The 11,987-nt window shown below is 39.8% G+C and overlaps 1 protein-coding gene across 1 annotated transcript in view; it reads left to right on the top strand.

The window, feature by feature from the left end:
• Positions 1 to 11,987, top strand: part of TNIP3 (TNFAIP3 interacting protein 3) — a gene marked incomplete at its 5' end in the record, with an annotated part of 40,724 nt that overhangs the window by 19,375 nt on the left and 9,362 nt on the right. Inside the window, 3 exons of the mRNA XM_010291924.1 lie at positions 4,027 to 4,143; positions 7,151 to 7,276; positions 9,335 to 9,349. Coding sequence (XP_010290226.1) covers positions 4,027 to 4,143; positions 7,151 to 7,276; positions 9,335 to 9,349 — 258 coding nt within the window. The remainder of the gene's footprint in view (positions 1 to 4,026; positions 4,144 to 7,150; positions 7,277 to 9,334; positions 9,350 to 11,987) is intronic.

Raw genomic sequence — 11,987 nt, 5'->3', positions numbered from 1 at the left:
CCACTTCCTCTTTCCCTATAGCTATAGAGAGCAATCGTATTTCCACTAGAGGACAGTTTCGCTAAACTGACCCAGCTCGACCCAGACGAAAGTCTTTTAAAATACAACTATGCCTGCTAATATGCATGTTTTTTTCATCTCAGTCATTTTAAACTGCTTAATTCTCAGTTTATGGACAATACTACTTCTTGTTTCTAAGTACATTGGCCTTTTTACTTTTGGCTTCATCCACCTTTGATCTGGTCATCCGGAGTACCCAAAGTATAGAGTCTGATCTGATCCTACTTCGATGTCTGCATCATGAAAGTGATGTTGCAGTGCCATAACAGTTTGCAATGCTATATCCCAAGATATTGGCTTTCCTGTGGCTGTTTCCTTGTTCATATAGTTCAAGTAAAAGCCAAATTTCTGACTTATTTCACAACTTTGCTGCAGCACCATCTCAATTGTTATTAAAACATAGACTAATAAGCTCTAATGTATTTCCCCAATAAGAAAATATTTTTTATGAAAGTCATCAAGTTAGAGTGCTTTACTTAATCCCCGTTCTCATATCTATAAGACAATTCTCTTCAAAATTTTCTCCCAAGCCTAACACACTCTTGAGGTTAGACTAAGAGGTTTCTAGGTACATGGACCACTTAATCCATTTTGTAGCTTTGGAAACCAAGGTAGTTCATGTTTCAGTCATACAGTTCCATTTCTGAGGCTGAAGAATTCAGAAAACCTCTGTGTGGCTTGTCTTGCAATTTCAGGTTTCAGTTCCCAGTACTTCTGAATGAATGTTGTTTAACACCACATGAAGTTAAGCTCAGTTTAACTCACTCAGCACGCTGTGAGCTCTTTCTCACTGGTACATCTTCCTTGCTCTTAGCCATCCTGCCACTGCCACAGTGCTCTGTGTTATCCTTCTTATTGGAAATACTGTCTTTAATCTTGCTTTACCGTGTAATGCCTTCCTTCTTACATTCATTTTTATAGTGAAAAAAAAATTTGTGTTTTATATATATTTTATAGTTTAATTTCTTTTGTAACATACAGCTCAGTGTGACTGTCTCTCTCACCCTGCACTTTCATCTAAAAGCTACAAAAAGTAGTACCACCAAAAGTGGTAGTTTCTGTTGGGATGAAATCCTTTCTCAAGTCCCTACAGGCATTTTAATTTTCCTTCTTGAAACTATTCATCTAGCTGTCCCTCAAACATTTTCCTATATAATTTTTTTCAGGTTCCTTGAGATGTGATTTTCTGGGGGGTAGGGAGTGGTTTGGTTGGTTGGGTTTTTTTGTACTTTGACTTTTAGTAAAGTAGGAGGAGCTAAATGATCTGGAAAAATTGCATACACGACCAGTTATAGATGGTGCCTAGAAGTGCTTTGTCATTTCTCAGATTTGCTGATTTGAAATTACAAATCTTAGTTCCATATTTAAAATAGCTTATTTACTTTTAATTTCAAGTGTCTAATGATCATTTTATTCACAGCCGTTTTTTAAAACCAGTGGAACAGTAATATCATTATTTCCTCCATAAATTACTCTAAAACAGCCCCACCTTTTGTCAGTTCAGAGTGATGGGAATTTTGAAGGAAAATATTCCAGTTATATCTTTGAGTATTAGCTTTAGTAGTGTTAAGTCTCCATTTTATACTTGGGAACCCAAATCTCCTATAATGACATAATTCTCAATAATTTGCTATTGATGTAATAGCAACATTACAAAATTTTACTTTTTTTTTCCCCCATACCTAGCACTTCTCAGAATGTATCTTACAATCTTTCCTCAAAGATTTTGATCTGAGTTTAGTATGATGCTAAACTAATTCAGCTTTATTCATGCTGCAGTTTCTTGTTTTCTCTGCTGTTAACCTTTTGGAGATCAAATTTTCTGGATTCTTCTGAGTTTTTTTCCTTCATAATTCTGAGATGTAGAACCTCCTCAAAAAAAAAAACAAATAAAAAGAAAAACTGAAGAATTGCCCAAATACCTAATATGACTAAATCGCAATGTGATTCTAGGAAGTGAGCTGCAAGAAGAATAGTCAATGTAGTTATATTTGTTGAAGAATTAGGAGAACCATCAACAGCTTATGAATATACATACTTCAGTTGTAAAGCTGTGTTACCATTTGGTAGCCTCAGGATGGCCATGATCAGTAAAATACATCCTGCTGAAGGAGTTTTAAAGGAAGACAGAGCCATATATAAAAACTGGGCACAGCAAATGACTGGGAAAACAGTATGTTGTGAAGGAAGCAGGTCACTCAATTGTCTTTGAATTAGGGCATCTGAAGCACTTTCTGTTGAAGGGTGTCAAATATTAGAAGAGGTTTCCTGGAGATGCTGTGAAATCACCCTCCTTGGGAGGTGCTCGATACTCAGTTGACAGGCCCTGAGCAATCTGACCTCCCTGGCCCAGCTCTGAGCAAGGGCTTGGACCTCCAGAGGTCCCCTGCCACCCAAATGAGTCTTGTCATTCTGTGGTTGTCAGCAAGATCAAGACGTATCGCACATAGGCAGCAGGAAGAGGAAAAGCACGTTTCCTTTGTCCTCAGCAGTATGCTTAACAAACCACACACCTGGGAAAGGATCTGGGCTGCAGTCAGCCAGGGAACGTCATGCCTACTGTGATATTGTCAAACTTCACTGACTCTTGCTGCTGCTGGTGATCCGTGCCCAATCTAAACGCCAATGTGAAACTCATTGTTATTATTCGTTTTACTGTTTTTGCAGAGCACTGCAATGTTATAGCCTAAAAGGGATTAACAGTGGCTCAAAGGGGCAAAAAGAGGATTAATCAGTAAGCTATCTGTATCTTCATCCTCCCAAGTTTACATTCAACCTTATTTATGTATTGACCTGGCACACAAACTTTGCCACTATTATACCAATTTCTCTTCTGCACAGTTCTTAAGGACAGCAGCTTATCAGATAAAAAGCCTCCCTTTTCTCTCTTGTGCTCTTCATGGAAAGTGCTGTTTTATTTTTTTTCTTTTTTGTTGGCCTTTTGATAATACTAATGCTTGGGTTACTTTAGATACTGGTTCTCCTGCTTGGCCACTTCCCCCTCTGCCTCTTCCCGCTCCAAATTATCTTCTCTCCTTCCCTTACGGCCTGAATAGAGTGTGGTCAGCAAGGGAGACCTGGGGATCATTAGCAGGAATTGAGCTTTCTAAAATGGATGAAGTTAACTGAGTCCATATCTTACGTGAGAGACATTGAAAAGTACTGAATGGTGAGTATTTGTGCTAGAGTAAAAAAAAAAAAAGGTGTATATAAAAGTGTAGTTTGTGGGTGACTGAGAGAGATAAGAGTGATTAAAAAATTATTCCAGTCCAAGGGATAGCTGTGTAATATTGTTAAAAATAAACAAAACCTGCAAAGAACTATGGCAGAATTTGGCTGAAAAACAGAATAAGAGCGTTACCAATGTCATGTGTGTATTCATAACTCCCTCTAGTGACAAGCTATAGAGACTACATAACTTCCTCTCAACAGAGGCTTTACTTCAGTTCCAGTTGAAGAAAATTGTACTCTTAGTACACAAAATGTTTCGTCAGACTTTACTGTAGTCACATTTTGAGGCCATCTTTGAATATCACTTTTATGTTCTTAGAGATTTTGTTTGCTTGTTCAGCGGAGTTTAGACACCTGTCTTTGTTTTCCCAAATTCTGACTTGCACAGGGAAGTGGTGTTTATGAATGAGATTTGCAGCTGTGATTTCCATAGGTAAATGTTGGTGATAGTTATAAGTAAAAGCACAGTCCCCTAAGTGACAGCGTCTCAAATTCATGGATGTGGTGTGGGCACATTGAAAATTTGGACCTAGTCATACATATATGTTATTCATGGGGTTTATATCCAGTGTATGTAATTGAAGCAACTGGAAGTGAAGGGAAAACACCCACAAGTCTATGACTCACTCCAATCTGTTTATTTAGAGAAGAGCAAACCTTCTAATCATTTAGAAGGATTTTTTTTTTTTAATGTAGTGAATCTCTGTTTAGTAATTTTGCTGTTTGACATTTCAGGCACTTCTAGATGTGTTGAAAAAGCAGCACGCACCTGTCCTTGGGACTCCTTCAGCGAAGGGTGACAGGAACAGCCTTGAGGACATGAGAACTCAACTTGATGTTCTCAGACAGCAGGTGAGAACAGCTGGAAGTAAGTCTGGATCCATTTCGTGCAGCATAATTTTGCCTTCTCTCCCAAGAGTTGTACCTGGCAGATTTGGCGATGTAGAGCTTTTGAAAGGAAGAACCAGTTTAGCCATAGCCCATTCAAATGGTGTTTTCTAAGATGCTGTCACCACAGCAGTGTCCATGAACTGAAACTGAGTCCTTGCAAAGGACTGGAGCAAGGACTTGTGTAGGACTCAAAGCAGCTGAATGGCTGTCCTGACTCTTGGAGACGTACTGCCAGCTCTAGGGGGCTGAATTTCATCCAGAGGGAATGCCAAACTTCATGAGTTACTGATTGTGTCTTCTGCACCTTTTTTCTTAGAAGTTGAAAGTTTAGTGAATTATCTAAGAATCCTAGTCTTGGAAAACCAGAGTGCTGGCACTGCAATTTTTCAAAGTGTGAGGCAAAACATTTGCATCCATAACCTGCATACCAATCGCTATAGAGAAGTGTATTTTTTTTTTTAATCGTTGTTCTGAGCAATTCAGGTGCTTTGTGCACTCTTTTTCTTTCCATATGAAAGAATCTGTTTAAAAAAATGATACTTTTCAGATAATTTTACATTTAGGTCTGTCATCCTGGACAGTTTTAGGGTTAACATTATTGACACACAAATGGATGTGATCAGAATGGGAATTTTATTCAATGGGAATAAAATACTTGTTTCTGTCACGTTTGACAGCAGAGCCAGATTTTGCTCTCTAATGTAATGCTTGCCACATGCTGGAGAATAAAATCCTGCACTTGATTGTACAGTAATGAGTTATTTCATTCTATACAATAAAATAGACTAAACCTTTTTTCTTCTTTTTTTTTCCCCAGAATTCTCATGGGGTGTCCATTTTATGAATGTATTTTTTTAGTTGTATAAATCAGTACCGTGAGCCCAGACTTCCTTCTGCACGAAATGGAGCAGAAGGCTCTAACTGTACTGAGGGTCTCTTGTGACAAACAGCGACGTGACAGAGTCTCGCCAGAGCTTGGCTGTCATCAGTCCATCCCTGGCCATGACAGACGAAATGAAGGCATTCATTCCTTGGGAGGTGTCCCCCTCTTTCTCAGGGCAACAGAATGTATGGCCAAACTGTGACAAAGTCGTTCCCTTGCAGCTTCAGCAGGTCGTACAGCTGGGGAGTGGGAGGGAGGTAGGACAGCAGAGAGAGAATTGGGAGAGAAGAAATGAGGAAATACTGAGGAGAGAAGTGTGTAGATGGACAGGGATACAAGAGACCTGGATTTCTGCAAGCGATAGCTTTGCCTCTGCTTCGGAGGGTCAGAGGCGCACATGCCTCCTCCAGGCACAGGCTGTGGAACTGAGTCCCGACACGGCCACGCAGAAAGCCTTTGTTCCTTTTACACAGTGTTATTCAGGAAGGGGGTTATATCTAGTGGGGGACCATTGGGTCCGAAAAAAACCTTGCAAAAATTAGCTATAACAGGCAAATCGTGAAAATAATTTATAGAACCCTGTGTTGACTTTTTTCTTTCCCTGAGGTATTAGCATTTCTTTAGTCCTGCTGTAAAGTCATAGTGCTGCTGCCAGCAAAATGAAAAGTGGATCTGTATGACAGGCAAGGCATGAGCCACAGCAAGCAAGTTCTTTGGAAATAGACTGTCACTGGGCTTTAGTGACCAGCCAAGAGGACATGAAAGGTCTTCTGAAAGTGCTGGTGGTGGTTCCCACCTCAAGGTGCTTTTGCTGTTATTTTTCAGTAGAAGTGCCACAAATCTCCAGCTTCTTACCAGGTGGATGCCTGCCCGTTAGCTGAAGAATTAAGCCAGTCAGCTTAGCGCCAATTAATTCAGGGATTTGTGTTTTACTTCTGAATCCGTGCGCTCGCTGCCCGTGCCTGGGGTGGCCAGCCTTTTTTAATGGGATGAAGTGCTGCGATTCCTGGCGACATAAAAAGAGCTAAGCCATTGCATCCTTCAGTATTTGAAAGGCAGCTTATCTTCTAGGTGACAGGGTCATACCTCTGTATTTCTGTTTTGAATTGTGTATATAATGTTCCCCCTGCTTCTGCACTGGGATGGGTAGGGTCTTTGGGCTGCAGTTTGAGAGGATGAATTAGAAGTCCTGTATTGCAGACAAAAGGTACATGGACTAATTATTTCTTCCACATATAGTTTCTAACATCTGGGACACGATAGCCTCCTACAGATTTATTTATTTATTTATTTATTTATTCCTTACAGCCAAGTTCTAAATTCTTTGACAGTTCAGACTAGTGCAAGTCTTCTGGTCATTAATATGTGACCACAGCTCTAAATACTGTCCCTTGCTCTGCACAGGTTAGTCCTTTGGGCCACACCTCGGTTAGACAGCTAGCGCAGTAGGTAAGGTAAAGCTGCAGACAACTATGAAAAGACGTAAAGCAAAGCAGGCCAATGGTATTCAGTGGGCTATAAAAAGGCAGGATGTAATTTGATGATAGTGGCTCATTAGGTTAGATAAGGTGATAATGTTCTGTCAGACTGCTTGCTAGAAGTTATTTTTTCATGTTGTACCAGTACCTCCCACCTCCACCAGGACACTAACTGCTTACATCTGAGAGGCAGGGGGCAGTTAAAAGTGCTCATAACTGAAGAGAAAACCGGAAAAAAAGAATTGGTAAAATGCTTGTCCTGCTACTGTTCATCCCTTAAAAACACAGATATCTTTAGTATTTGCTATCTTATTTATAATATTTTAAACTGCTGTCAGCCTTTTAAATTACAAGGGTCTCTGAATTCTGAAGCTGTGGATGGTTTCGACTGACAGATGCCATTGGAGAATAGCTATTGCTTGTCATTCTGTATTGGTCATAAAAAAGACAAGGGAAACTTTTGGTTGCAGGATTGTAAAGAGGGAGGATCCCTTTGGAATGCACCCTGCTGCTTGGCCAGTGTTTAAAAAGCAACCAAAAAGCAAAGGGATGAAAATTTCCATTGTGGCTCTGCTGAAATTCACATACTTGGCCATAATTATTGCAGGTACAAATATATGAAGAAGACTTCAGAAAGGAGAGATCTGACAGAGAAAGACTTAATGAGGAGAAAGAAGCATTGCAGAAAATTAACGAGAGATTACAGTCTCAGCTGAATAAACTAAACTCTCAGGTATGAGTCAAAAGAAAGTTACTATTGCCAGCACATGTGTATTTTATTTTTATTTTCTCACTTTCCACACAACCCAAAGCTTTCTGGCTTCCATTAATTGACATTGGATTTTATATGAGGTCACCACCTGGGATGAAATCATTCTGAAGTAATGCAGTAAGAAGATGAGAAACGATTTGAGATGGCTTCCAAATTAAGTAGATGAAGGGAGTATTTATTGCAAAAGCTCTTAAAACATATCTTAAAATGGAGGGGGGGAACCAAAAACAAATCCAGAGGACTGTTGATTGTTTCACTGGCACTTGATATAAGAGTTGTAACATCAAACCAGCTTTTGGAATAAAAAGCTTCTGTAATTAATCCTGACCTCTGCAGTGGAATTAGAGAGTAATGTTAGTATCACTGAGGAAAAAAATTGTCTCCATCCAAATTAGCTGAGCAGCTGCTACAATAATTTTTTTGCTGCAACATCCTTTTTATCTCTTCACAGTAGTGTCAGTATCCTGTTCACAGACATGCAGGAAGCCATAGTAAAATCATGGCATGCAAACTCTGAGCTTTCTCAATCCCCATTTAAAATGATGAAATTTTGAGGTTTCCTGTCATGACAAAATTGTGCAATGTTTTAAAAGAATGGCCAATTACCAAAATGTTCAGTGATGATTTATTGTCCTCTCCAACATTGTTGTGAAACAGAAACTTCAGGATTGGCTTGGCCTCAACCAACCCATGCATCAATACAAGTAGGGTCTTGCAATAGTATCAGAGGCAAGGTGCCATCAGGCGACCCTCACTCCCATCGGCTTTAGCAGGAGTGGAGAGCAAGCTGGGCATCCTGGCTGATGCTGGGCGCTGCTGCAGTGAGGCCCCAGGCTTGTCAGTGCTTTTACTGGTACATGGGAGCATTTCATGCAAGTGTATGCATGTATATGTATAAGGAATGCCACGATTTTGCCACTCAGGGCATCCCAGGCATATAGAAATACCTTGGACAAATCTATTAGCACTGCATGCAGTAACTTTCAGGTATATTCTGCCCCCCTCCTCCCCACCCCCCACTGCTGGGTGGTTCAATAAGGTAAAGAAATTTTTTTGTAGGCAACAGAGTACTCAGACACCTTCTTTCTATATATTTTTGCATTGTCCAGGGCCTGTAAAAGACTAACTTTGTTGCACAACCCCAGCTGGTCAATGGATGCTGTGAGAACCTCTCACAGCAGTGACAGTGAAGAGGGGGACTACAAATGGGGCTACAAGGCCTTTCCCACTCTTCCCAGCTGCTCTGGACCAGGATAAACACCAGTGGCACTGCACATGTACAACATACCCAAAGGGCTGTACAAGTCCCGTGTAATGTGTATGTACCACTTGACTGTCCCTGCATTGCATCAACAGCTTACATTAGAGACCTTGTTTGTCTCTTCCTGCCTTGGGATTTGATTAAACAGAGCTTGCAAAGGATTTTAAACGTGAGAGGAACCACATAGAATATTTATTAGTTTGTTTTTCTTAAGTCAAAATATTTAGTCGTCACTCACAGAAGCATAGAATAGAATCATAGAATGTTAATTATCTTTCACCCCTCCTTGCTCTGTCCTTAGGCAAATTCCTGTTAACTCTGCTGTGACACAGGCCCTAAGAAAAGGCAGACGCAAATCTTGAGGCATCAACTTTGGTCCTTTACCAAATTTATTTATTTTTCTTGTTATGCAAGTGCCTGTTCATGTAGTTCTTCAAACTATTGAAAGCTACTGTGTGTAATGAAAATGTTTCTTGAATGTAGAAAAAACCCAGAAATATGCTTGCCATATCTTGAAACCAGTATTTTCTCACATAAAAAGTGTCAAGAGTCTGGTGTGGCACAATCAGCTTTCTTAAACGATTTTTTTAAATCATGGACAGTCTGAAGGAGCTAAAAAGCAGCATTGCGACCCGTGTTGGGAGAGCAGGGTTTCTTCCCCATTGCTTTTTTACTGACAAATTTGTACATGAATGTTCTGTTGGTCATTGTATCCTGCTGCTGATGCATTTCTTCTTGCTTTTCTTATTTTTTGACAGACAAAAGACCTCCCAGTACAGCCTGAGAGACCCAGCTACTCACCTCCACTCTTCCTCTCACCGTGTGTTAATTATGGGAGTTGTGGATTGGTTCTTCACTGTCAAGATCCTCGAGTACATCCAACGTCTCGCAGGGCACATGAGCAGCATCAGCACTTAGTAAGGTTCCCACCGTCTCCCGTTTCACAAGGGCACTGATTTTCTCACAGCATGGTGACCACAGGAGAATAACCTGGTGCTATCACAGTGCCATCTTCACCAGTAACTAAATCTGTTGTTTCCCAGTTTGTTGTCGCTTCCAGATGAAGATTTTCTACTGGTTTTAGAATTAGCCCTAGGTCAGAAATCACTCTATACAGTCTCTCTTCCCTTACTATCTTCCCCAAAATGCTGATTTTCTCTTGGTAGTTGTGTTCCTTGCTGTTCCAGTGTCTTCAGGACTGAATTGCACAGAGTGCTGCCATGGGCAAATCAAAGCATAACCAACAGAAATCTGTGCACAAAGAGGAAAAATTGCAGCAATTTAAATATATGATCGATGAGTTATACTTCAAGTATATATTCTTATCTATTTTTAATTTACTTTGGCAAATACTATTTATCTATAATACCACTAGGAAGAAAAAGGGGATTATTATACATTTGTTCTCAATTATACTGGTTGTCATTCCTTAATTAAAAAAACAAGGTTGTTTGATTGGATTCTTGCTGATTTCTCTGATTAATTTAATGCCACACCACACATCCAGAGCCCTTTCTAGCTATACAGTTACCCAAATTCATAAATACAGGTCTGCTCTCTGGAGCCCAGTTCTGAGACTTTAGCATAAATGATAGTGACAAAAATGAGAATATAGCTGTGGTCAGCTTTATTCTGTCTCTTCCCTCTATTTGGTCTAAGAAAGGTTGTTGGCTAATATGTCTTATTTCCATGTCTTACACTGGGTATTTCTTTCTCTGGCCCCATCTTTGGAGAAATGACTTTCCTTCTTTACTTATGTCTTCTGTTTTCATAGGTAACATAACTGTCCTGCTATCAGGCAATAGGCTGCAGCCAGACTGCACAATCCCAGGTTCTCTGTACACCTTCTGGGGCAGGCAGACAAGCTATGGGCAGGTTTCACAATGCTGCTATTAAAGTGTAAGGGCAAAATCCCAGATGATGTTTCTTGTACCCAGTAGTATCTTTCCTCTGGTATGCTGCTGTGAAACAGGATTAAGTGAGGAATAAGGTTCTGTTGAGCGTGAGACGCTCGGGCTGTGAATGCTTTAGGAATGCAATTTTCCCAAGCAAGCCTGTATGTTGGCCCGCGCCCCCCCAAAAAAATTAAAACCAAAATCATCAGAAGTGGAAGTTATATCTGAGTGTGGCTAACACAATGGAAAATTTGCCTTTTTTGCTGGTACATAACAGGGTCCTGTCTTCCTCAGCATGGAGAAGAATAGCTTTGCACTAGGGCAGGTTATGTGAGGGGGAGTTATCTGTTTCAAGGAAAATACTGCTTCAAAGAATGATATTTTTGAAGTGCTTTGGGTTATCTAAGTGCTTGTTCAAATCTAGTGAGAACGCATTTAAACATGGTGAATGTCATTTTGTGAATGTCATTTAAAATACACAATATCTGTTTCTGGCTATAAAGCTGTCATGTATAGAAAGATGCTCATTATTTGAGAAATTATAGCTGATTTTTTGCAAAATGCATATAAGGCTTTCAGGCTGTAGAAATCCAGCGGAAAAGCTGTGGTCAAACAAGTAATTTCTATGCTTCAGGAGTGTGTTTATCTGCCTATTTATCAGAGTTAGAAGTATTGCAGAATGTTTTTCACTGCAATTTGGACACTGTCCCAGATTATTTTGGCTCTTCTCCCTGAACTTTCATCATCTGGGTTTCTAATTCTGCGAGGGATCACTGGGTTTACAACTTTGCCATTCCTGCCGGAGCACTAGGGTCAGTTTGACTGGTTGCTTTGTAACTCCCAGTTTCATTCTCAGTTTTCTTTTAAATTCTTTGTCTGTGTGAGTGCAGCGTTGCTGCTCTGAGCTTTTGATACCTCCCTGAGCAATTTGTTTAGCAATGAAGAAAGGTGTTAGAATTTAATGAGTGTCCTGAGTTAACGTACGTAATCCTGTGTGTTTAGTCTGTGCTTTTGCTTTTCCGTTCTTTTTATATCTTGCACCTTTTCATTCCTTTTTACATTGTTAGTAGAAACATTTTGTTTAGTCTCACATGAAATACACTTCTCATTTCTGAAATTCATTGAAGTTTCCATAGTGTAAGTACGTATGAAATAGAAGAGTAGATCGGAGAACAGAAAATTCAACAGAAACTCAAAAAAGCAATGCAAATAAGTGTATTTTGAGCCATCGGTGGAAAAGCTACCTGTGCTTAAAGCAAAGCAGAGTCTTGCTTTGTATCAAAGTGTATTTTGTTTGCCCACAGGCACATAACTAGTTAATAATTCCTGTGGATTATAAATCACTTATAATTTAAGTGAAAATAGGACAGCTCCTTTTTTCCTGACAGTGTATGAGAGGGATTAGCACTATGTGACTATGAATGACAGCATACATAAATGTTCAATCTGTTTTCTGTATCTACAGCTTCATCCTGCCATCTTAATTTAGGGAAACTTCTTTAGAAGTCTATGAAAT

This window comes from Phaethon lepturus, unplaced genomic scaffold, assembly GCF_000687285.1.
Source record: "Phaethon lepturus isolate BGI_N335 unplaced genomic scaffold, ASM68728v1 scaffold33987, whole genome shotgun sequence".
NCBI classification, from domain to species: Eukaryota; Metazoa; Chordata; class Aves; order Phaethontiformes; family Phaethontidae; genus Phaethon; species Phaethon lepturus.
This window is presented reverse-complemented; position numbering and strand designations above follow the sequence as displayed.